The 26,426-nt window shown below is 55.8% G+C and overlaps 2 protein-coding genes and 1 pseudogene across 6 annotated transcripts in view; all 3 read right to left on the bottom strand.

The window, feature by feature from the left end:
- LOC129126594 (protocadherin alpha-C2-like) overlaps window positions 1–26,426 on the bottom strand; it is a 166,303-nt gene that overhangs the window by 113,944 nt on the left and 25,933 nt on the right. Inside the window, exon 1 of one of the 5 annotated variants that reach the window (XM_077186622.1) lies at window positions 23,132–25,945. The exons of 2 other annotated variants lie outside the window; for them this stretch is intronic. In XM_077186622.1, coding sequence (XP_077042737.1) covers window positions 23,132–25,624 — 2,493 coding nt within the window. In that variant the 5' untranslated portion in view covers window positions 25,625–25,945. Of the gene's footprint in view, window positions 1–8,397; window positions 11,534–23,131; window positions 25,946–26,426 lie in introns of those variants that run through there. 2 more of the 5 variants (XM_077186627.1, XM_077186620.1) reach the window with 2 other exon arrangements.
- On the bottom strand, window positions 2,465–5,345 carry LOC143695303 (protocadherin alpha-6 pseudogene; annotated as a pseudogene).
- Window positions 15,274–18,077, bottom strand: LOC143695276 (protocadherin alpha-8-like). Its single transcript, XM_077186456.1, has one exon. The coding sequence runs from the start codon at window positions 17,866–17,868 to the stop codon at window positions 15,289–15,291; it is 2,580 nt and encodes an 859-aa protein (XP_077042571.1). The 5' UTR covers window positions 17,869–18,077; the 3' UTR covers window positions 15,274–15,288.

Below are 26,426 nucleotides of genomic sequence, written 5' to 3'. Positions count from 1 at the left end.
GATTAAGGGGAAATGACCCACATTCTGCAAAAGCCTCTAAATCACTGAACAGAGCACAACGCTCCTTCATGTACTTTTTGCACATGCTAAGTAGAAGAGATGCTGCAAATCTAAGGACATTCTCCCAGCTTCAGCCTCAGCTTAGAAGACTGGAAAATGCATCTCTCATACCCGTGGTCAACTACTGCAAACTCTGCTACCTGACAGCTGCCAAATTTCAGCAGTCTGCATTTCATCCACTGTTAACAACACATGGCCAATGCACAAGAAGAAAAAATTTTAAAAGATGGAATGTTTTGGTAAAAGGAGAGAAGAAAACTAGAAGGTTCCATTCCACCATATTAAAATGCCAAGTCTGTAAACTTCTTGGTTATGCACAGAAGTTTTTCCGCTCCCTATCAAGACAAGAGCAGGGATATAAACCAGGAGAGCTTCAGAGAAGACTGACCAACAAGACTGATAATTGGAAACGCTGCTGTTTCACCAACACCATATGTTCAAAAGCAAGTGATCTAAGTTGTGTATGGAAGATGTCTTCACATCTGCCAGGAAGAGCACAGAGAATACCAAGGATACACAGGACTTCAGAAGCACCTGAGAGGATCCCAGGAGAGCAACCCTGGGTGACAGGTGTCTTCACAAGGTTTTCCAGTGGAATCCTCTATACCAAGCTCTGGGAAATGAATCTCCAGCTAAGCAGGTGGCTGGAGCTTTTCTTCCCCAGTGATAGGGCTTATGCTCCACAGCATCTCCATTTCCTCAGTAATAAACTTCTCCACTCAAAGTCATGACAGAGGGCCCAAGCAGTACTCCCTGCCACTCAGAGGATTACAGCTGTAGCAGCCAAACTGCCCCACCAAAACAGCTTGCCCCAGCAATAAAACCCACACTGACATGATCCAGCCCATTGCACATCCCCATCCTCCCTCACAATTGGCACAAACACCTTAGGAAGAGATGCAATTTACCCTAAACGTGCTGAGCTTTTTCATCAATCGTAGATGGAAACACCACAGAGCTACACATTAGAGATGTTTAAAATTCTGTGATCAGAGTCACAGCTCTGATCCTGGCCCAGATGTATATTTATTTTGAGAGAACCACACCAAATGCTGAAGCACAAGCACAGTCAAACTGTGGGGGAGAATTTCTACAATAACATCAGGGCTGGGCTGCTCTGCAGGGTTTGGTGTGGCCATGCAGGTGTCAGGGTTAAGCATGACCAGGGAACACCCATTTCTACTGAGGCTGACCCTGCAAGTGCTCAGGTAGGAGATAGGAGGCACACACAGATTATACCCTCTTCCTCATCACATCTTCTTGCAAATCCCACTTGACAAGCAGCAAGGAACCATCCTGGCAATATCAACAGCTATGGAAGCTGCTTTAGAGGTGGACTCCTACACAAGGACTCCAGCAAGCTCCAGTCCTACCCTCCCACAATGCCTCCCTCCAAAGAGGGTAGTGGTTCATTAAACAATCTTCATCATTGCATTTCCTCTTACCAACACATTCCATACAGTAATGATGTATCAGCACAAACCTCTTTCTGTTCTGGGACAACTTCATCACCTCAAAGGACTTGGTGGCCATTTCAATACCATACAGCATCTCAGGGTCCACAAGTCTTCCAGCTCCAGAACCACAGAGTCTTGCAAAGGATCCCAGGCAGGAGCACTCTGTGCCCATCCTGCCTCACAGTTTTCTCAGGGTATCCTTCATTCATCACTCTGGGACATGAGTTCTCAAGACAACCACATTATGCCTCATTCTTGTCTTAACACGTGGCCCATGCCCTTCTCAATGAATTTCACCTTCCTCAGGCAGCTCTTCTGCTCAAGGTCACATCAAAACGAACCTGGACCTAACCCTGCCACGGCCACACTCACTTTAGTAAACATGCTACACTTTGCTTCCCTTACAGAAAGGAAAAAATAATACAATGGAAAAGGTGATAGTAAAGTCGCTGCTGCCTTTCCTACTTTCTTAATGAGCCTCATGGTGGAAGCTAAATGCAGAATTGTTGTTTCCACAGGGAGTCAAATAGCTGACGTGCCAAGTGTAATTTTGTGTCACATCTCAGGCAAGAAAAATAAAAGAGGACAGTTTTCAATAACAATCCTGACCTAATACCAACATAGTCAGAAGTCAGCAAAGGCATTAAGTCAAAACAACGTGACTGGGGGACTGTCACCACCAAGGCTTTTCTTGAATTCCTGGACCAAGCTGGCATTGAAACCCTTCATGCAAAAACGTAACAAAGTTGCCTGCAAAGCTGGCACCCGGGGTACCTCTCACAGCAACAGGCAGTGATTTCATTCCTGAGTAAAACTCCTGCCCAGCACAGCGAGACTCACCTGCGGATGGTAATTGCTCTGGGGTGCCATAAAAACTTAATTCTGTTTCCACGCACCAAGAACTTGCAAAAGCAGGCAAGGAAAGGACGACGATGGAAATGTCCCACTAACATCCTTAAACACCCACTGCCCTCAGGCTGCGGGGGCGCGACCTCCCTAGAAGCAAGAACTACCCAGGGGGAGGGAGAGAATGGGTGGAGGGGAAAAGAGGCGGAGAAGATAAGAGCGAGATGGGAACAAGGCAGTACCACTGACCGTGCCGAGGAGAGCGGAGGGCTCCGGCTGCGTGTCCTTGGCTGCAGGGCCGGGCGGCGGCGGAGGGAAGTTGGGGCTGAAAACCATGAGGTCGCTCTTGGCAGCGCCGTCCGCCACGCACAGGCTGCGGCTGTGGCGCTGCGAGTAGGACCAGCTGCCCACTTCGCTGGCGCACACGAGCGTCGTGGGCCCGGGCCCCGAGAGCACGGCCGCCCGCGGCGCCCAGCGCGACGCCCCGTACAGCACCACGGCCAGCAGGAAGAGGCTGGACACGGCGCAGATGGCCACCACCAGCCACACGTTGGTGGCCGCGCTCGCCGCGCCGGGCCCCGGCTCCGCGCCCGCTGCCGAGCGCGACACCGCGGACGACGACGACGACGGCGCCGAGGATCCCGCGGCCAGCGCCGCCTCGGCGGCCTCGAGCAGCGACACGCTGAGCGTGGCCGTGGCCGAGCGCGCCGGCTCGCCGTGGTCGCGCACGACGATCAGCAGCCTCTGGCGAGGCCCGTCCGCCTCGTCCAGCGCCCGCGCCGTGCTCACCTCGCCGCTGTAGAGCCCCACGCGGAACGGGCCCTTGCCCCGCGGCTCCAACAGCTCGTAGCGCAGCCACGCGTTGTAGCCCGAGTCGGCGTCCACGGCGCGGATCTTGGCCACCACCTGCCCCGCCGGCGCCCCCCACGCCGCCCACGCCCACAGCGTGCCCGACTCCGAGCCCGCCCCCGCCAGCGCCGCCGCCGCCGCCTCCGCTGCCGAGCCCGCGGCCGGCAGCAGCGCCGGCGCGTTGTCGTTCTCGTCCAGCACGAACAGCTGCACCGTGGCGTTGCCGCTCAGCGCCGGCTCCCCCGCGTCCACCGCGCGCACCTCGAACTGCAACACCTGCAGCTCCTCGTAGTCCAAGGGCTGCAGCGCCCACAGGCGCCCGCTCTCCGCGTCCACCGACACGTAGCTCGACGCCGGACGCCACCCCATGCCACCCGACGACGACGACGACGACCCCGCCGCCCCGCCCACGCCCAGGCCGCCGTCCCACACCGAGTAGCTGACGCGCCCGTTGGCCGCCTCGTCCGGGTCCCGCGCCCACAGCCGCGCCAGCTCCGCGCCCGCCGCGTTGTTCTCCCGCGCCAGCACCGTGTACACGGCCTGCGCAAACAAGGGCGCGTTGTCGTTCACGTCCGACACCGGCACCCGCAGCCCGCGCCTGGCGCGCAGCGCCGGCGCCCCGCCGTCCTCCGCACGCACCTCCACCTCGTACTCCGACACCCGCTCCCGGTCCAGCGCCTCGCGCAGCACCAGCGAGTACGAGCCCAAGAACGTCGCCTCCAGACCGAACGGCGACGCCGGCCACACCCAGCACCGCACGCGACCGTTCTCCCCCGAGTCCCGGTCCGACACGCTCAGCAGGGCCACCACCGTCCCCACCGACGCGTCCTCTGCCACCGGCACCGACAGCGACGTCACCCACACCTCCGGAGCGTTGTCGTTCACGTCCAGCACCTCCAGCACCAACTTGCAGTGACCCGATAGCGGAGGAGTTCCCATGTCTCTCGCTTCAATACGAAAATTAAATACCTTGACTTCCTCGAAGTCCAGGGCTGCTGTGAGGTGAATTTCTCCCGTGTTCGGATTGATGGAAATAACATCTTTTCCACTCGGGGGAATGAAGTTAGTTACGGTATATTTCACCTCACTGTTAATTCCCTCGTCCCCATCCGTGGCATTCACCCTCGTTACCAGCGTCCCCACTACAGCGCTCTCGGGCAGCTGCACGTTATATACGGATTGGTTGAACTGGGGCGCGTTGTCGTTAGTGTCCAGCACCGAGATCACCAGCTCCATGGTGCCCGACAGAGACGGCCGGCCCCCGTCAGTGGCCGTCAGCACCAGCCGGTGCACGGGAATCGTCTCCCGGTCCAGAGGTTTCGTTAAAACGAGTTCAGGTTCAATATTTCCATCATTCGATTTTTGTAAATCCAGAGAGAAATGCTCGCTGGGGCTGAGTGTGTACGTGAGCTGCGCGTTCGCTCCGATATCCGCATCCGACGCGCCCTCCAGCGGGAAACGCGACCCCGGCAGAGTTGTCCATTCCGCGATGCTGAGGTTTCTGCGGGCGGCGGGGAAGACGGGGGTATTGTCGTTGATGTCGGTGACCTCCAGCTGCACATGGAAGACGCGCAGCGGCCGCTCCAGCAGCACCTCCAGGCGCAGCGCGCACGGCGCGCTCTTGCCGCACAGCTCCTCCCGGTCGAGCCGCGAGCTCACCAGCAGCGCGCCGCTCGCCCCGCTCACCTCCACACTCGCCCGCCGGCCCTGCGCCACCAGCCGCAGCCGCCGCGCCTCCGCCTCGCCTGCCTCCAGGCCCAGGTCCTGCGCCAGACGGCCCACCACCGTGCCGGCCTTGGCTTCCTCCGGCACCGAGTAGCGCACCTGCCCGCCCGACAGCGCCCAGGCCGCCTGCAGCACCAGCACCCGCACCAGCGCCGCACAACAACGCTCGCCCATCCTTCCTGCCGCTCTGCCCGCCGCCGCCGCCGCCGCTCTGCCTGCCGGCCCCGGCCCGGGCCCCGCACGGCTCCCCGCCGCCGCCCGGACGCGCCGCCTCTGCTGCCCGGCCCGAGCCGCCCCCCCGCGCTCACAGCCGGGCTCTCCGCCGCACCGGGGCGGAGCCGCCCACACCGAGCCGTTCCTGAGCCTGCAGCGACACCGTGCGCTGCTCCGCCGCCTCACACGCTCCATGACAGCGCCTGTGCCTCTGATCCGTCATGGCCACCTCCTCTGCTGTTTCTTCTTACCGTGCTCCTTTTATATTTTAGCCTTTGGACTTTTCCCGCTGCTCTCTTTTTGCCCCTTCTGCTATCTCGCCAGCCGCCTCCAGCGCCGCACAGCACACAAAAGTATTTGAATCCACCAACTCTAATTTCGTGGTATCAGAGCTGGAATGCAGAACTGTAACCGAGGCACAGCCTGTTGACAACCAGCTCCGGCCAGCACTTTGAGGCAACGTCAGTGAGTAATCCTGATTTTAAATTTCTTCTCTTTGTCATCTTCCATTCTTGATTCTCTCCTTGTGCCATTCTTTCGTAGCATGTTCTTTCTATTTTTCTTTCCCTTCTTCCTTTCCTTCTTTTTTCTCTCCTTTGTCAGCTTCTTCCCTTTTCGTGTATAGTGATAGTGTCCGTGACTTGCCAGTCAACTCATTTATAGATTGTCCTTTCTCTCTCTCTTCTTCTACTACTTTCTTCTTTCCTTCTTTTTCTCTATATCCATCTTTCCTTCCTTCAATACACTCTTCTTGCTTTCAATTTTCTTCCATTTCCATCTTCCGTTCACTTTTCCCTTACCAAGAAGGGAATTGCCTTACCATCTCTTCAACATTCTTGACATGGTGTAGTGACACATTCTTTGGGAAAAGCTTTCATTCCTCTTCCCTTTTGACTGCAAGGAAGTGTTCAGACAAGGCATGGCAGCATGCTCCAAATTTCAAAAAGCTTCTCATTGACTAACAATGTACCACATCAAAACCAAGTAATTAAAGGCACGCAGGGCAGATGTCTTCACAAGCAGCAATACCAGAAAGAACAACAGTACCCTAAGAGATGCCGAACTTCTGGAGGTCCTGACAGGATTCCAGGAGAGCAGCACTGTGTCATGGGTCATCCTCATGATATTCTACTGTGATTCTGTATCTTACACCCTGGGAACTGGGATCTCTGCAGTTAAGCAGACATTCTCTACTCCCTCCCCAAACCCCAAAGACGTACTCAAATTCTCTCCTTTCCCTCATGCCTGGCACAAATATACAGCGTGCTGCAAATGCATTCTGTGCCTCTTTGACTTTTCCCTCATGCCAGGATGCTTTGTGCCTTTTCAGCAATAGCACATACAAACCAAGTTCTTAAACATTCTGTGATTGGAGTACTGAACAGTACTGACCCCAATCCCCACAGATCATCTTCTTCAAGAGATCACACCAAAAGCACAAGTACACTCAAAATGTTAACCGGATGAGAGAATTTCAAGAATAGAAAACCAGAGTTGGGCTGTTCTGTAGATGTGGAGGATTGGTGTGTACATCCAGACACCAGAATAAGCCATGTGTGGTAACAGGAATCACCATCTCTAGCCAGACTGACCGTGCAAGACCACAAGAAAGGGAAGAATAGCACCAGGTTAACCCCATCTCTTCAACTGCCCTTAAAAATCAGCTCTGAAGAGATGAAGCAAAGATCCACCATGGTAAGAGCTGTGGAAGCTGCTATAAATGCTCTACAATACACATGGGAAGCAGTTTGTAGTGCCACCCTCCCACAACAACACCACCAAAACAGCAGCAAAAATGTTCATCAGTCTGCATGTTACCAACTGTCACCCAACAGTTCCCTGTGTCAGGCCAGAGCAGCACAAGGAACTGTCTCTGATGGAGATACTCATAACCTCAAAGGACTCCATGGCCATTTCAATACCATGTATTATCTCAAGATACAGAAGGTCTGCAACACCAGATGCTTGGAACAATGGAAACGATCTTGGGCAGAAACACGCTGGGCCCATCCTGACTCCTGCTTTCCTCTAAGCATCCTCCATTCCATTCCCCAGTCTGGAGCAATTATTCTCCAGACGAGGATATAATTCCCATTCCAGTCCTCCTATATGACCCATTGTCTCACAAATTATTTCATGTTCCCTCAGAGGAGGCTTCCCAGTGTTCAAGGTCACGTTTCAAACCAGGACATGGCCAGGACCTGCTCAGCGACACTGCTGCATTCACCTCTGTGACAAAGCACAATTTCCTTTCCTACATCAGGGGACAATTCGACTTCAGCTCACCCTTCCCAGCAATGAGAGTACTGTGAAATCCACACAGATGGCATCACATACATGGTCTAGCAGACTCTGCAGGTGCATCTTGAGCTCTGGTTGTGAGACCTGAGACCAATATTTACTGGAGCAGTCATGCTGGGACAGCTCTTGTGGCAATGGACACTGATGTCATGCTGAGAGAGACCAAGCAACACAGTAATGAACTCACCAATACAGTGGCTATGTACTGTGCAGAAGAAATTTTTTGTTGTCATTGTTGTTTAGAAGAGGATTTACAAGGAACTTTTCAGTGTTCCAAATGTAAATACTGAAAAAACACACCAAAGAAAGGTCAGTGTCCATCAAGTCACCTGTTCATCCAGGAATGCAAATTAACAACTACACCTAACAAAAACTGGGAGGCCAAAAAACTATGAAAAGCAACAAAGCCTTCCTAGTTTCCATAATGACAGGAGGACAGAAGTCCAAATGGTCACATAGCCTTGCATCTCTTGTAGAGAAGAAATGCCAGAACATGACACCAGAGAAGAAACCACACATGATACCACCACGGTCAGCAGTCAGCAAAGGCAATGAGGAGATACAAAGAGCCTGGCAGACGGTCAACACCACAGCAAGCTCGAGTGGAAAACCTACACAACCAGAAAGAAGGAAGGCTGTCTCCAAAACTGAAGCCTCGAGGCATCACAGGACATCTCTCATCACAATCAGCAGGCATTTCATTCTAGGGCAGAACAATTCATATCCACAGCTACAAATTTCAAGTGCGTACCCTAAAGGGTATACAGAGATACCCACCCTCTTCAAGGACGAGGCAGCAAATACCAAGGGCCAATTAACACATCTAAGCACCCATCCCCTTCAGGCGGCGGGGGCAGAGTCCGGTTAATACGAGAAACAGTTTGGCAAACGAGAGACAAGGGGCAAAGGGGGAGAGAATAGAGGCGAACAAGGCAGGGCCACTGACCGTGTCGAGGAGAGCGGAGGGCTCCGGCTGCGTGTCCTTGGCTGCAGGGCCGGGCGGCGGCGGAGGGAAGTTGGGGCTGAAAACCATGAGGTCGCTCTTGGCAGCGCCGTCCGCCACGCACAGGCTGCGGCTGTGGCGCTGCGAGTAGGACCAGCTGCCCACTTCGCTGGCGCACACGAGCGTCGTGGGCCCGGGCCCCGAGAGCACGGCCGCCCGCGGCGCCCAGCGCGACGCCCCGTACAGCACCACGGCCAGCAGGAAGAGACTGGACACGGCGCAGATGGCCACCACCAGCCACACGTTGGTGGCCGCGCTCGCCGCGCCGGGCCCCAGCTCCGCGCCCGCCGCCGAGCGCGACACCGCCGACGACGACGACGACGACGACGCCGAGGATCCCGCGGCCAGCGCCGCCTCGGCGGCCTCGAGCAGCGACACGCTGAGCGTGGCCGTGGCCGAGCGCGCCGGCTCGCCGTGGTCGCGCACGACGATCAGCAGCCTCTGGCGAGGCCCGTCCGCCTCGTCCAGCGCCCGCGCCGTGCTCACCTCGCCGCTGTAGAGCCCCACGCGGAACGGGCCCTTGCCCCGCGGCTCCCACAGCTCGTAGCGCAGCCACGCGTTGTAGCCCGAGTCGGCGTCCACGGCGCGGATCTTGGCCACCACCTGCCCCGCCGGCGCCCCCCACGCCGCCCACGCCCACAGCGTGCCCGACTCCGAGCCCGCCCCCGCCAGCGCCGCCGCCGCCGCCTCCGCTGCCGAGCCCGCGGCCGGCAGCAGCGCCGGCGCGTTGTCGTTCTCGTCCAGCACGAACAGCTGCACCGTGGCGTTGCCGCTCAGCGCCGGCTCCCCCGCGTCCACCGCGCGCACCTCGAACTGCAGCACCTGCAGCTCCTCGTAGTCCAAGGGCTGCAGCGCCCACAGGCGCCCGCTCTCCGCGTCCACCGACACGTAGCTCGACGCCGGACGCCACCCCATGCCACCCGACGACGACGACGACCCCGCCGCCCCGCCCCCGCCCAGGCCGCCGTCCCACACCGAGTAGCTGACGCGCCCGTTGGCCGCCTCGTCCGGGTCCCGCGCCCACAGCCGCGCCAGCTCCGCGCCCGCCGCGTTGTTCTCCCGCGCCAGCACCGTGTACACGGCCTGCGCGAACAAGGGCGCGTTGTCGTTCACGTCCGACACCGGCACCCGCAGCCCGCGCCTGGCGCGCAGCGCCGGCGCCCCGCCGTCCTCCGCACGCACCTCCACCTCGTACTCCGACACCCGCTCCCGGTCCAGCGCCTCGCGCAGCACCAGCGAGTACGAGCCCAAGAACGTCGCCTCCAGACCGAACGGCGACGCCGGCCACACCCAGCACCGCACGCGACCGTTCTCCCCCGAGTCCCGGTCCGACACGCTCAGCAGGGCCACCACCGTCCCCACCGACGCGTCCTCCGCCACCGGCACCGACAGCGACGTCACCCACACCTCCGGAGCGTTGTCGTTCACGTCCACCACCTCCAGTTCCACTCCACAGTGACCCGACAGCGGTGGTGTCCCTTGGTCCGTCGCTTCAATACGAAAATCAAATATACTGACTTCCTCGAAGTCCAGGGCTGCTGTGAGGTGAATTTCCCCAGTCTTCGGATTGACGGAAATTACATCTCTTCCACTCGGGGGAATGAAGCTGGTTGCGGTAAAAATAATTTTCGAGTTAATACCCTCATCCGCATCCGTGGCGTTCAGTCTTATCACGAGTGTTCCCTCTGTAGCATTCTCTGGCAGCTGTACTTTATACACGGACTGGTTGAACTGGGGCGCGTTGTCGTTTGCATCCAGCACCGAGATCACCAGCTCCATTGTGCCCGTCAGAGACGGCCGGCCCCCGTCAGTCGCCGTCAGCACCAACCGGTGCACGGGAATCGTCTCGCGGTCCAGGGGTTTCGTTAAAACGAGTTCGGGTACAATATTTCGCTCATTCGATTTTTGTAAATCCAGAGAGAAATGCTCGCTGGGGGTGAGTGTGTAGGTGAGCTGCGCGTTCGCTCCGATATCCGCATCCGACGCGCCCTCCAGTGGTATCTGAAACCCAGGAGGGGAGTTCTCCGATAACGTGAGGTTTTTTCGGGGAGCAGGGAAGACGGGGGCATTGTCGTTGATGTCGGTGACCTCCAGCTGCACATGGAAGACGCGCAGCGGCCGCTCCAGCAGCACCTCCAGGCGCAGCGCGCACGGCGCGCTCTTGCCGCACAGCTCCTCCCGGTCGAGCCGCGAGCTCACCAGCAGCGCGCCGCTCGCCCCGCTCACCTCCACGCTCGCCCGCCGGCCCTGCGCCACCAGCCGCAGCCGCCGCGCCTCCGCCTCGCCCGCCTCCAGGCCCAGGTCCTGCGCCAGACGGCCCACCACCGTGCCGGCCTTGGCTTCCTCCGGCACCGAGTAGCGCACCTGCCCGCCCGACAGCGCCCAGGCCGCCTGCAGCACCAGCACCCGCACCAGCGCCGCACAACAACGCTCGCCCATCCTTCCTGCCGCTCTGCCCGCCGCCGCTCTGCCTGCCGGCCCCGGCCCGGGCCCCGCACGGCTCCCCGCCGCCGCCCGGACGCGCCGCCTCTGCTGCCCGGCCCGAGCCGCCCCCCCGCGCTCACAGCCGGGCTCTCCGCCGCACCGGGGCGGAGCCGCCCACACCGAGCCGTTCCTGAGCCTGCAGCGACACCGTGCGCTCCTCCGCCGCCTCACACGCTCCGCATCTTCGCTCGCGCTGCCGACCCGCTATGGGTATGTTTTCTGCCGTCTCTTGCTGTCGGGCTCCTCTTTTTTTTCCTTTACATCTTCCTCTTTCTTTTCACGTCATCTTTCATTTTTTCTTATTCTTGTTTTTTAACTGCCCTTTTTATTTGTCTTGCTCCCTTGCAAATCCTTCTTTCCGGTCATGTTTCGTTTACCTTACCTTTTTTCTTTGTACCCTTTTCTCTTTCTTCTTTGTCTCTCTTCTTTTTCGTCCTTGTTATGCCACTCTCCATTCTTTCCACTCCTTTCCCATCTCTTTTCACCCTCCTGTATACTTTACCCACACTGCATGCTCGCCAGTTTTCTCTGGCGCCGCAGGGACCATCAGATGCGGGACCATCAGCGTTACATGACATCATTGCTGGGGAGCTGTGCTGCTCCAGCCAAGGCTGTTAGGAACCAGGTCTGCTCTATATATACTGATAAGTTCGGTGTCTGCTCGTCAGGTCTATGGTCTGTTTTAAATTCACATTCTTCCTTCATTTATTCCTTTTGTCCTGGCTTTAGTTTTATTTGCATGGCTTCTTTATTTCCTTTACTCCTATTATTATTAATAGTAGTACTTATATTTTCCTTATGCTATTTGAATTTTCCCCAATCCTTTTACCCTCTTTCTCTTCTCTTTCCTTGTTCTTTCTCTATGTCTTTTTATTCCTGCTTAATCCTGTCCTAGGTCTTTTCCCCCTTCCTCATTGATTTCCATCTTATCTCTTTGATCTTTTTTTTTTCCTTCTCTAAAATATTTTCCAAATCCTCACAACGCTGTTTGAGAATATCTATCTTTCTTCTTCTTTTACCTGACTTCTCATGTACCTCCTTGTTTTGCTGATTTGGTTTTTTAAAAATATTCTTTCTATAGTTTTCCTTCTTTCTCTTCTCCCTTCCTCTCATCCTTTCTTGTCCTTGCTTTCTCTGCTCTTGTACTTCCATAATTACATCTTCTGGACATCCTTTCCTTCAACAAAATATTTTTAAAATACCTACACTGCACCTTCCATGAACCACTGACGTGCCCTTGGGGCCTGAGTCTCATTTCTCTTCCCTACACCTCCTGTTTGTGTAGAGAAGGAGCAACCTGCTTGCTGTCCATGCACCTCCACCTTCCCTCCCTCCAGGAAACAGGACACACTCTTCAGTCTCCAGTGCTCCCAAGGACCCAACAAAAACACAGCAAGGCAGGCAGATGGCAAAGAACAGCTCTGCTACATCAAAGAGGTTCCACCACTCTCTGACACAGAAGCTGAAGCCACAATTTATTGGGATATCTCTGCATAGAGGCCTGGAAGAGTCCCAACAAATCAGGGAATTTTCTCATTCCAGATCTCAAACCTATCACAGCCCAGCATGACAACCCTCCTGAAAGACCTTAAAAAGCACTGGGCAGCCACAGCTCCTGAGGATTCATCATGGACCTCAATCCTTCCAGAGTCACTTTCCTCTTGCATGTTCTAAGTTCTTCTCTTCCTTTCTGGAAGGCACTCACTGCCTAGACAGCACACCAAGAACCTTGGTATCTACGAGGCCCCGCGGAAAATCTCTCACTCACCTTGGAATGATCCACTTGGCACACACTCCAACAAAAGCCGTGAAGGTAACACCACAACAGTGCCACTATGAACACTCCCTTGACCTCCTACACATCTGTTTGGTGAAATGAATTTTGGTCCCTCCATTCCTGCTTGCTGGCACCCACTCAGGCTGTGCCTGGAAGCATCGAACAGGAATGAGAGCAGGTAACAGCTGCTCTGCTGGTCCAACGGGGGAACATTCTGCTGATTCAACAAAAAAATGCCACAACTGAACAGGAACTAAATTACACCAGTCTCAAGACCATCCCCATTTGTTCTACGACTTACCTGTTCTGAACTGGTGCCTTCTTCAGAAGATAAATATTTTTTAGTCAGGAAAGCTGGTTTTAAAGGATAATTATGCTTAACATTATCAGTGTTTCTTGGGACGATGGCCCAAAAAATATCACTTATGTTTCACAGAAACCAGATAAGATGCAGTGTCCATTATGCACTTCTCTCCCAGGGGAAAAGGGAACCAGACCTGTAAGCTACAGAAATTCTCTCAAAGTAAACCTCAGAAGAGAGGAATAGACATTCCCCAACACTGATGGACAAGGGCCCAAATATCTGCCACGTTGCCAATGAGAGACAGGAAATAAACACAACAACAAACAAACCCAGCAAGACAAAAGCATGTGCAGTTCAATAGGTAAGAGAATAACAATAATAATAATAAAGTCCCATTCTCCTGTATTGAAATGCAACTTTTGGCAATATCTTGGATACCATGACCCATCTAGCAAGAAAAGAGCAGAGAGGCAATAAGGGAAGGATTCAGAGAAGGCTCTGCTGCATGATCCAAATTCCAAAAGGTTCTCTTTCACCAACAACATCCCACACCAAACCCAAGTAATTAAAGGCACGAAGGGCAGATGTCTTCACTAAGAGCAATACCTGGAAGAACAACAGTGCCCTAAGTTATGCAGAACTTCTGGGTGTCCTGAGAGGATCCCAGGAAAGCAGCACTGTGTGGTGGAACCATTCCTGAAGTTCTCTCCTGGAATCCAATATTTTGCAACCTGGGAACCGGGACCTCCACAGCAAAACAGACATTCTCCATTTCCTCCCCAAATATGTATGCAAATTCTCCCCTTTCCCCACGCCTGCCACAAAGAATATACAGGGTCCTGCAAATGCATTCTGTGATTCTTTGACTTTTCCCTCATGCCAGGATGCTTTGTGCCTTTTCTGCAATTTCAAATACAAATCGAGTTCTTAAAGGTTCTGCAATTATAGCAATGAACAACACTGATTCCAGTCCCCTCAAATATTATTCAAGGAAATGACACCAAATCTGAACCACAAGTCCAGTCAAAATATTAACTGAGTGGAAGAATTTCTACAATAGAAAACCAGAGCTGGGCTGCTTTGTAGATGTGGAGGATTGGTGTGTACATCCAGACACCAGAATGAGCCAAGTGTGATAACAGGAATCACCATCTCTACCCAGACTGACCATACCAGGAGCACAAGAAGGGGAAGAAAAGCCCAAGACTACACCCAGCCCCTCAACTGCCCTTAAATATCCATGTCTCAAGAGAAGCACAGATCGACCATGGCTGGAGCTGTGGAAGCTGCTGTAAGCACCCTACAATACACATGGAAAGCAGTTTGTAGTGCCACCCTCCCACAACAGCACCAATACAGCAGCAGCAAAAATGTTCATCAGTCTGCATGTTCCCAACTGTCACCCAAACACATTTCCATTTGTCGGGCAGCACAAGCAACTGTCTCAGATATAGATATTCATAACCTCAAAGAATTCTGTGGCCATTTCAATACCAAATATTATCTCAAGGTCCAAAAGGCCTCCAACATCACATCCTTGAAACTTGGGAAAGGATCCTCTGTGCTGATCCTGCCTCCTTCTAGGCATGCTCCATTTCTCACTTGGTAAGATTAACTCTGGAAACAAGGCATCATCTCACATCTTCTTATGACATGGACCATGATTTTACAGATTATTTCCAGCTCCCTCATATAAGCCTTCCCACTGCTCCAGAACACCATCCCAGTTTTCACAATGACTCTGTTGGTCCAACCAAAATGGAGAAATTACACTCTGCCGATTGAAAATACATTAGACCACAAGTCCAACTGTCCCCACAACTCTTGTAGAGGAAAATGACAGAGGATGAGAACAGAGAAGAAACCACATGTGATCCCATCAAAGTCAGCACTCTGCAAAGGCAAAAAGGCAGTACACAGTGCCTGGGGGGCTGCTACCAGCACAGCCTCCTGCTTTTGGGCTCCTACACTTAACCCGGGAGAAAACATTACACACCAGACAGCAAGAGAACTATCTGCAAAGCTGACCCCTTAGAGAAGTGATTTCATTTTAGGGGAAAACAATTCATATCCACACCAGCAAACCTTAGCTGCAGACCGTAAGAGCACAGGGCTGCAGCTACACATTTTTCACTAGCAAGCATTCTCGTCCTACTAGCAGGAATTCTGGTACTCCGGGAGGACCCTGCGACACATGCAAAGGTGCCTTTGATTTCTTAAGCTCCCGTCAAGTACCCACCGCTCTCCGGCCGCGGCAATTTGGCCTGAATCACAGCACCGACTGCGCAGGGCACAAAAGAAAAAGAGCCAAAAGAAGGAGAGAATAAGTAAGGCTGAGCAAAGCATTGCCACTGACCGTGTCGAGGAGAGCGGAGGGCTCCGGCTGCGTGTCCTTGGCTGCAGGGCCGGGCGGCGGCGGAGGGAAGTTGGGGCTGAAAACCATGAGGTCGCTCTTGGCAGCGCTGTCCGCCACGCACAGGCTGCGGCTGTGGCGCTGCGAGTAGGACCAGCTGCCCACTTCGCTGGCGCACACGAGCGTCGTGGGCCCGGGCCCCGAGAGCACGGCCGCCCGCGGCGCCCAGCGCGACGCCCCGTACAGCACCACGGCCAGCAGGAAGAGGCTGGACACGGCGCAGATGGCCACCACCAGCCACACGTTGGTGGCCGCGCTCGCCGCGCCGGGCCCCAGCTCCGCGCCCGCCGCCGAGCGCGACACCGCCGACGACGACGACGACGACGCCGCCGCCGAGGATCCCGCGGCCAGCGCCGCCTCGGCGGCCTCGAGCAGCGACACGCTGAGCGTGGCCGTGGCCGAGCGCGCCGGCTCGCCGTGGTCGCGCACGACGATCAGCAGCCTCTGGCGAGGCCCGTCCGCCTCGTCCAGCGCCCGCGCCGTGCTCACCTCGCCGCTGTAGAGCCCCACGCGGAACGGGCCCTTGCCCCGCGGCTCCAACAGCTCGTAGCGCAGCCACGCGTTGTAGCCCGAGTCGGCGTCCACGGCGCGGATCTTGGCCACCACCTGCCCCGCCGGCGCCCCCCACGCCGCCCACGCCCACAGCGTGCCCGACTCCGAGCCCGCCCCCGCCAGCGCCGCCGCCGCCGCCTCCGCTGCCGAGCCCGTGGCCGGCAGCAGCGCCGGCGCGTTGTCGTTCTCGTCCAGCACGAACAGCTGCACCGTGGCGTTGCCGCTCAGCGCCGGCTCCCCCGCGTCCACCGCGCGCACCTCGAACTGCAACACCTGCAGCTCCTCGTAGTCCAAGGGCTGCAGCGCCCACAGGCGCCCGCTCTCCGCGTCCACCGACACGTAGCTCGACGCCGAACGCCACCCGACCCCCGACGACGACGACCCCGCCGCCCCGCCCCCGCCCAGGCCGCCGTCCCACACCGAGTAGCTGACGCGCCCGTTGGCCGCCTCGTCCGGGTCCCGCGCCCACAGCCGCGCCAGCTCCGCGCCCGCCGCGTTGTTCTCCCGCGCCAGCACCGTGTACACGGCCTGCGCGAACAAGGGCGCGTTGTCGTTCACGTCCGACACCGGCACCCGCAGCCCGCGCCTGGCGCGCAGCGCCGGCGCCCCGCCGTCCTCCGCACGCACCTCCACCTCGTACTCCGACACCCGCTCCCGGTCCAGCGCCTCGCGCAGCACCAGCGAGTACGAGCCCAAGAACGTCGCCTCCAGACCGAACGGCGACGCCGGCCACACCCAGCACCGCACGCGACCGTTCTCCCCCGAGTCCCGGTCCGACACGCTCAGCAGGGCCACCACCGTCCCCACCGACGCGTCCTCCGCCACCGGCACCGACAGCGACGTCACCCACACCTCCGGAGCGTTGTCATTCACGTCCAGCACCTCCAGCACCAACTTGCAGTGACCTGATAGCGGGGGCGTCCCTTTATCTGTCGCCCTAATATTTAGGTCGTATAAATTAACTACTTCGAAGTCCAAGGCGCCCGTCAGTCTGATCTCCCCTGTGTTCACATCAATGCTGAATAAATCTGAGCCAGAGGGAGGAACAATAGTATCGATTTCATATCTCACATCTCTATTACTTCCTTCGTCCAGGTCCGTCGCATTCATCCGCGCCACAAGCGTGCCTTGTACGACGTCCTCAGACAAATGTACATTATACACGGACTGGTTGAATTGAGGAGCATTGTCGTTTGCGTCCAGCACGGAGATCACCAGCTCCATTGTCCCCGTCAGAGACGGCCGGCCCCCGTCAGTCGCCGTCAGCACCAACCGGTGCACGGGAATTGTCTCGCGGTCCAGAGATTTCGTGAGTACTAGAAAAAGAGACTTACTGCGAGAGTTACTGTTTTCTTCCTCTATTCTAAAGTGATCGCTCGGGCTGAGTGTGTACGTGAGCTGCGCGTTCGCTCCGATATCCGCATCCGACGCGCCCTCCAGCGGGAAACGAGACCCCGGCAGAGACGATTCCGCGATGCTGAGGTTTTTCCGGGCGGCGGGGAAGACGGGGGCATTGTCGTTGATGTCGGTGACCTCCAGCTGCACATGGAAGACGCGCAGCGGCCGCTCCAGCAGCACCTCCAGGCGCAGCGCGCACGGCGCGCTCTTGCCGCACAGCTCCTCCCGGTCGAGCCGCGAGCTCACCAGCAGCGCGCCGCTCGCCCCGCTCACCTCCACGCTCGCCCGCCGGCCCTGCGCCACCAGCCGCAGCCGCCGCGCCTCCGCCTCGCCCGCCTCCAGGCCCAGGTCCTGCGCCAGACGGCCCACCACCGTGCCGGCCTTGGCTTCCTCCGGCACCGAGTAGCGCACCTGCCCGCCCGACAGCGCCCAGGCCGCCTGCAGCACCAGCACCCGCACCAGCGCCGCACAACAACGCTCGCCCATCCTTCCTGCCGCTCTGCCCGCCGCCGCCGCCGCTCTGCCTGCCGGCCCCGGCCCGGGCCCCGCACGGCTCCCCGCCGCCGCCCGGACGCGCCGCCTCTGCTGCCCGGCCCAAGCCGCCCCCCCGCGCTCACAGCCGGGCTCTCCGCCGCACCGGGGCGGAGCCGCCCACACCGAGCCGTTCCTGAGCCTGCAGCGACACCGTGCGCTGCTCCGCCGCCTCGCACCGATCGCAATAGCACCTGTGCCGCCGCCTCGGATGGTAATCTCCTCTGCAGTGTTTTGATTCACTTCTCCTGTTTTCTTCTCTGTTTTTTGGGGTTTGTTTGTTTTCTTTTTTCCTGTGTTGGCGTTTGCTTGCAAATATACTTTTCCTTCCTCCGTCTTTTTATTTTTTCATTTTGCTTTCTTGACTCTCTTCTCTGCCTTTCACAATCTGTCTTTCCCTTTCCTTTTTTTTTTCCTCCTCTCTTTATTATTTCATGCGTCCTTGTCTTTCGTTTTTCTCCTTTTTTGTATTTATTTTTCTTTTAACTTTTTCCCCCCTTCCTTCCCTACATTTTATTCCATTTCTGTTCTGTTTCCATCATTCTCTTCTCTTCATTCTGCTGCCAATTCTCAACTCTGCGGCGCCGTCGCTGTGCCAACCATCCCGCTGGATTCGGGCCATCAGCGCCGGAGGTGCTCTAACCAAGGGAGAGGCTGTTAGGGAACTGCTCCGTTCTGCATCAATAGGTACAGTCCGTGCATGCTCTTGAGCTCCTTTTCTTGTTTTCTTTCTTTGTATTCTTCATTGTATTCTTTATCCTTTCTTCGTTACATCCTTGTGTCATTAATTTCTATCACGTTTCTACCTTTTTTCGTTCCCCTCCTCTATTTCCTCCTTTCTGTTCTCCTTTCCTACCCTCCTCCCTTCCTGTGTACAAGGATACTGTCAGTGACATGCTAGCGATCTCTTTTGTAGTTTCTCAACCTCTCACTCTTCCTTCTTTCTATTGCTTTTTTGTTCTTTTCTGCTTCTTTTCCTTGCCTGCATTGCTTCCTCCTTCTCTTTCTTCACAACCTCTCTTCCTTATCCTGTCCTTCTCATCTTTTGTCTTTGCCTTTCCTTTGTTTCCTTACACAACGTGTTTTCTGTGCGATTGCATCACTTTCACCATGCAGCACGGAATGAAAGCAAGCTCTCATTCCTCTTCCCCACCATCTTCCATCTGTCCAGAAGAGGAACAACTGTCCTGCTTTCCAGGCTGTTCAAAACAGACTGAGGGCTGCTTCACCTCTCCTTCAGCTAAAAGACCACACTCTCAGCTCCTTTCCTCTCAACAAAGAGAATTCGCCACACTCTGAAACACAAGCCCAAGACCCAGCTACTTCAACGCCTGTGCAAAAAGGTCCCAAAGATCCAAATCAACCCAGGGCATTCTTTCAAATGAGAGCTTACAGCCATTGGAGCACAGTACACCAATGTGCCACGGTGGCTGAGAAGGCAGGGGAACACCACAGCTTCTGAGAGCTCCATGTGTCTCAACTAAGATCTACGTTTCTGGCCTCATTTATCACATGTATGGTGAAAGCCAAGCTCTTGCTTCTCCTTCCAGGCTCACATGCTCTGCCAGAACAACACAGCATCTTTTCCAGGGGCATTAGTCCCAATGGAATCTCTCTCACTTTGCAGCAAACTCCACCCAGCCAAAGCTGCAAAGGTAACACTGTTGCATTTCCCCGTGAATATCCCCTCAGCTCCCAGCACACCCACTCTGAAAAACACATGAGGGTCCCCCCTCCATCCATCAATGCTGTCTCTAATTCACACCGTGCCTGCAAGCAGAAGGAACAATGGTGCTTTGCTGGTCCAGTCATAGGATATCTCAAATAGGAAGGGACTCGTAAGGATCAACAATTCCAACTCCCAATCCAGGCAGCCTTTGGTCAATCCAAGATGAAGGTTCTGAGACTCAACCTCAGGAACAGAGGTACAGCTGTCTCACACACTCATCTTTTTTAGCTAGAAGGGACTTACCTGCAGCATCACTGGTTGCTTCTTCAGAATGGAAACGTTTGCAGGGAAGGGGAAAAGAGGAATTATGTATTTTTCCCACAGTGTTCTCAGACATTTCTGGGGACAATGGATTGGGAAAAACAACACGCATTCTTCAAAACTCTTGAAATCACTGGACAGAGCAGAGGGGAAGCAGGAGAAGCACTGGAAAGCTAAGGATGTTGTCTCAGCCTCAACTCAGAATGCCAGAAAAGCAACACTTACACTGATTGCAAATTGCCAGAAAATCTGCCACCCAAGGCCTGCCGAAATTCATCAATCTGCATTTCACCATCTGTTACCAAGACATTGCCAATGGAAGAGAAGCAAAACGGAGAAATGGGCAGTTTTGGTAAGAGGAGAGAAGAAAAACAAAGGATCCCATTCCACTATATTTAAACACAAGCTTTGCCAATTTCTTGAAGGGCAATTCATCCACTGCCTAGCAAGACTAAGCAGGGAGTTTACCAAGGAGAAGTTCAGAGAAGTCTGGCCAAATATGATCAAAATGTGACGAAGCTCCTATTTCACCAACACCACTTCCCATCAAAAGCAAGTGATCCAAGTTGTGTATGACAGGTGTCTGATATCTGGCAGGAAAACCATGGAGAACACCAAGGAATGGGGATATGCAGGACTTCTGAGAGGATCCCAGACAAGCGTCCCTGTGTCTCCCGGGCTTTGTTTTTCAAGGTATTCTACTTGCATATTCTATCCCTTGACCCTGGAAATTGCCTCTCCACAGCTAAACAGATATTCTCCAGTTCTTCCTCAATAATACAGTCCCATGTTCAACACAATGTCCTCATTTCTTCAGGGAAGAAACTTCCCCACTCAAAGTCACCCTCCTCTTGATGGATGTCTTGAGGCCTTCTCCATGCCACTTACAGGACTACTGCCACAGTAGGCAGACACAGTGCCACCATGACAGACCAGCTCTTAGAACTCATTTGGAGCATAAACCAGGCCTTCAGCTCCCCTCACAACTGGCACAAAGAACTTATGCAATAGTGCAAACTCACACAGAATTTGGCAGACTCTTCCCAGCTGTGTGAATTGCACCATGAATATGCTTTGTGCTTTTCAGCCATCTAAAGAGGAAACAGCATGGAGCTCCACAACAGAGTTCATAAAGATCCTGTGATTAGTGGTGTCACAGCTGTGATCCCAGTCCACACAGACTTTAGACTGGAAGTGCTACATCAAATGCTAAAGTGCAAGTGCACTCACGGTATCAATGTGTGGAAATCCCCATTGTGGATAATAATTCTATGATATAACACCAGGGCTGGGCTGCTATGCAGGGTTTGACGTATATGTACACATTTAAGAGTTAACTGTATCAAGGGGACATGGCACTGCTACCCAGGCTGATAGTGCAAGTGCACAAGCAGGGGAAACAAGCACACAGAGATTACCCCCACTTTCTCAACACGTCTGTTTACTAATCCCATCTGAGGAGAAACAAGGAACCATTATAGCAAAGTCTATGAATGTGCAAGTGACTGGGGATGCCCAGTACAGCAGGCTGAAACTCCACCCTCCCACAACTCCTTTCTCAAAACAAGCAGGCAAGGGTTCATCAGACAACATTCAGCATTCTGCATGGCATCTCCTCTTACACATCTCCTGTGGTAATCACTCAGTAGCACAAGGGACTCTCTCAGGTAGAAGATATTCATAAGGTCAAAGAGTATGTTTGGCATTTCAAAACCACGTAGCTATCTGAAGATCCATAAAACCTGCACATGAAGACACTTTGGATCCTGGAGATCATCCTGTGAAAGAACACTATGTGTTCATCCTGCTTCATTCCTCTAGGTATCCTGGGACATGTATTCTCAAGACAAATACATCAACTCCATTTCTTGTCTTATCTCATGACCCATGTTCTCCCCTTGGAATTCCAGTTCCCACAGACAGATCTTCCCACTGCTCAAGGTCACCCCTCACACCAGGAAATTGTCAGGCCCTACCCAGTACCACAGGCCACAGATTCACTCCCCACTTCAAGGCCCATTTCAAGTTTACTTATCCTTCTCAGCAACGAAAGCATCACAAAACACTGACAGACAATATCATGTACAAGGCTGAACATGTACAAGGTATCATGTACATGTACAGCACACTTTCTGCAGCTGACCCATCGTGTTTTGCAATCCTGCAACTATCTCAGAAGAAACAATGACCTGGTAACAATAATCTTTTCAAAGGTGATGTCAAGAAATCTCTAAATGGGAATGGCACTGATGTCATGCTCTGAGAGAGAAACCAAAATGCTGGGGAGCATATGAGTGTAACATGCAAATCTGACCATCTACAGGAACGCTATTTGAGATTTGGTGGGGAAAGCTGGGGCTTGGGCGTTGATATTTCTTTCTACTTGCAGAGAGGAATATTGCCCCAAGGCTTCTGAAATAATGTGGCTGTCGATACAAATTTGGAAAGGGCAAAACTAGCCAGGGTATTTCATGACACTTCTCTGAAGGGAAACGGAAATACACAATGTGGGGACTGGGAAGCAGGAAGAGAAACAAATTTTACCTTTGCCACATTTACTTTTGGTCACGCTGGGCTGCCTGAATCCATACATTACTAAGAAAAGCAAGAAGATACCTCAAAAAATAACATAGAAAAACTCTATACTGCCTTTATTGCATCCTTAATGAGTGTAGTGGAGAATCCAACTAGAGACTATTTTCCATTGACACCTAAAGAGCCACATTGCATCACATCTCTTGCAGAGGGAAATGAAAGAAAAGATGTTTCAGGAACAATCCAGAATAAAACAGGCATCGTATCAATCAAGAACAGCAATAAGGCGGCGTGTAATGCTGGGAGGACTGTCAGAACCACAGCCTGTCTGTCTTGCACTCCTTCGGCAAACTCGGGTGGAAATGCCAAACACAACCAGGCAAGACAGTTTCCAAACCTGACATCCTAGGGCGCCTCTTGTCACAACAGGCAGTGATTTCATACTAGAACAGAACAGTTTACACAAGAAGCAGCAAAGTGCAGCTGCGGCCCATAACTGCTCTGGGGTGCGGCAATAATTCCATATTCCCCCTAAGGGCAGATGCAAATATACCATTGATATCCTTAAGAATACGTCAAGTACTCAGTGCTCTCAGGCCGTAGGAAAGGAGCCTGGATTACCGCATAGCCTGCACGCCTAGGGAGACAGAGGGTAGGATATGAGTAAAAGAAGAGCAAGGTATTGCCACTGACCGTGTCGAGAAGAGCGGAGGGCTCCGGCTGCGTGTCCTTGGCTGCAGGGCCGGGCGGCGGCGGAGGGAAGTTGGGGCTGAAAACCATGAGGTCGCTCTTGGCAGCGCCGTCCGCCACGCACAGGCTGCGGCTGTGGCGCTGCGAGTAGGACCAGCTGCCCACTTCGCTGGCGCACACGAGCGTCGTGGGCCCGGGCCCCGAGAGCACGGCCGCCCGCGGCGCCCAGCGCGACGCCCCGTACAGCACCACGGCCAGCAGGAAGAGGCTGGACACGGCGCAGATGGCCACCACCAGCCACACGTTGGTGGCCGCGCTCGCCGCGCCGGGCCCCAGCTCCGCGCCCGCCGCCGAGCGCGACACCGCCGACGACGACGACGACGACGCCGCCGAGGATCCCGCGGCCAGCGCCGCCTCGGCGGCCTCGAGCAGCGACACGCTGAGCGTGGCCGTGGCCGAGCGCGCCGGCTCGCCGTGGTCGCGCACGACGATCAGCAGCCTCTGGCGAGGCCCGTCCGCCTCGTCCAGCGCCCGCGCCGTGCTCACCTCGCCGCTGTAGAGCCCCACGCGGAACGGGCCCTTGCCCCGCGGCTCCCACAGCTCGTAGCGCAGCCACGCGTTGTAGCCCGAGTCGGCGTCCACGGCGCGGATCTTGGCCACCACCTGCCCCGCCGGCGCCCCCCACGCCGCCCACGCCCACAGCGTGCCCGACTCCGAGCCCGCCCCCGCCAGCGCCGCCGCCGCCTCCGCTGCCGAGCCCGCGGCCGGCAGCAGCGCCGGCGCGTTGTCGTTCTCGTCCAGCACGAACAGCTGCACCGTGGCGTTGCCGCTCAGCGCCGGCTTCCCCGCGTCCACCGCGCGCACCTCGAACTGCAGCACCTGCAGCTCCTCGTAGTCCAAGGGCTGCAGCGCCCACAGGCGCCCGCTCTCCGCGTCCACCGACACGTAGCTCGACGCCGGACGCCACCCCATGCCACCCGACGACGACCCCGCCGCCCCGCCCGCGCCCACGCCCAGGCCGCCGTCCCACACCGAGTAGCTGACGCGCCCGTTGGCCGCCTCGTCCGGGTCCCGCGCCCACAGCCGCGCCAGCTCCGCGCCCGCCGCGTTGTTCTCCCGCGCCAGCACCGTGTACACGGCCTGCGCGAACAAGGGCGCGTTGTCGTTCACGTCCGACACCGGCACCCGCAGCCCGCGCCTGGCGCGCAGCGCCGGCGCCCCGCCGTCCTCCGCACGCACCTCCACCTCGTACTCCGACACCCGCTCCCGGTCCAGCGCCTCGCGCAGCACCAGCGAGTACGAGCCCAAGAACGTCGCCTCCAGACCGAACGGCGACGCCGGCCACACCCAGCACCGCACGCGACCGTTCTCCCCCGAGTCCCGGTCCGACACGCTCAGCAGGGCCACCACCGTCCCCACCGACGCGTCCTCCGCCACCGGCACCGACAGCGACGTCACCCACACCTCCGGAGCGTTGTCGTTCACGTCCAACACCTCCAGTTCCACTCGGCAGTGACCCGACAGCGGTGGCGTCCCTTTATCAGTCGCTTCTATCTCCAGGTCATATGACTGAGTGTCCTCGAAATCCAGGTCCCCGGAAGTCCGTATTTCCCCGGACTTTTCTTCGATTTTGAAAAGGTCCTGAATTTTGGCAGAAACCGCGTTGCTAAAAGAATAATATATTTCTTGATTGATTCCCTCATCTTTGTCTGTCGCTGTTAGCTGGAAAAACACAGTTCCCGGCACCGTATTTTCCCGTAGCTTAACTTTATACACAGACTGGTTGAACTGGGGCGCGTTGTCGTTTGCATCCAGCACGGAGATCACCAGCTCCATGGTCCCCGTCAGAGACGGCCGGCCCCCGTCTGTCGCCGTCAGCACCAACCGGTGCACGGGAATCGTCTCGCGGTCCAGAGATTTCGTTAAAACGAGAAGGACGTATATTTTTTTTTCGTCTTTAGAACTGACTTCCAAAGAGAAATGCTCGCTGGGGCTGAGTGTGTACGTGAGCTGTGCATTCGCTCCGATATCCGCATCCGACGCGCCCTCCAGCGGGAAACGAGACCCAGGAGGGGAGTTCTCCGATAAACTGAGGTTTTTCCGGGCGGCGGGGAAGACGGGGGCATTGTCGTTGATGTCGGTGACCTCCAGCTGCACATGGAAGACGCGCAGCGGCCGCTCCAGCAGCACCTCCAGGCGCAGCGCGCACGGCGCGCTCTTGCCGCACAGCTCCTCCCGGTCGAGCCGCGAGCTCACCAGCAGCGCGCCGCTCGCCCCGCTCACCTCCACGCTCGCCCGCCGGCCCTGCGCCACCAGCCGCAGCCGCCGCGCCTCCGCCTCGCCCGCCTCCAGGCCCAGGTCCTGCGCCAGACGGCCCACCACCGTGCCGGCCTTGGCTTCCTCCGGCACCGAGTAGCGCACCTGCCCGCCCGACAGCGCCCAGGCCGCCTGCAGCACCAGCACCCGCACCAGCGCCGCACAACAACGCTCGCCCATCCTTCCTGCCGCTCTGCCCGCCGCCGCCGCCGCCGCTCTGCCTGCCGGCCCCGGCCCGGGCCCCGCACGGCTCCCCGCCGCCGCCCGGACGCGCCGCCTCTGCTGCCCGGCCCGAGCCGCCCCCCCGCGCTCACAGCCGGGCTCTCCGCCGCACCGGGGCGGAGCCGCCCACACCGAGCCGTTCCTGAGCCTGCAGCGACACCGTGCGCTGCTCCGCCGCCTCACACGCTCCGTGACAGCGCCTGTGCCTCCGCTCCGTCATGGCCACCTCCTCTGCTGTTTCTTCTTACCGTGCTCCTTTTATATTTTATCCTTTGGACTTTTCCCGCTGCTGTCTTCTTACCCCTTCTGGTATCTCGCCAGCCGCCTCCAGCGCCGCACAGCACACAAAAGTATTCGAATCCACCAACTCTAATTACCTGGTATCAGAGCTGGAATGCAGAACTGTAACCGAGGCAGAGCCTGTTGACAACCAGCTCCGGCCAGCACTTTGAGGCAACGTCAGTGAGTAATCCTGATTTTAAATTTCTTCTCTTTGTCATCTTCCATTCTTAATTCTCTCCTTGTGCCATTCTTTCGTAGCACGTTCTTTCTATTTTTCTTTCCCTTCTTCCTTTCCTTCTTCTTTTCTCTCCTTTGTCAGCCTCTTCCCTTTTCCTGTATAGTGGTAGTGTCCGTGACTTGCCAGTAAACTCATTTATAGATTGATAGATTGTCCTTTCTCTCTCTCTTCTTCTACTACTTTCTTCTTTCCTTCTTTTTCTCTATATCCCTCTTTCCTTCCTTCAATACACTCTTCTTG

The sequence above is a fragment of the Agelaius phoeniceus genome, chromosome 15 (genome assembly GCF_051311805.1).
Source record: "Agelaius phoeniceus isolate bAgePho1 chromosome 15, bAgePho1.hap1, whole genome shotgun sequence".
NCBI lineage: Eukaryota > Metazoa > Chordata > Aves > Passeriformes > Icteridae > Agelaius > Agelaius phoeniceus.
The sequence above is the reverse complement of the archived record's forward strand: the minus strand, read 5'-3'. Positions and strand labels throughout refer to the sequence as shown.

Excerpts from the sequence above, each read along its gene's own strand:
- LOC143695276 (XM_077186456.1), bottom strand. The coding sequence starts at position 17,868 with ATGGGCGAGCGTTGTTGTGCGGCGCTGGTGCGGGTGCTGGTGCTGCAG.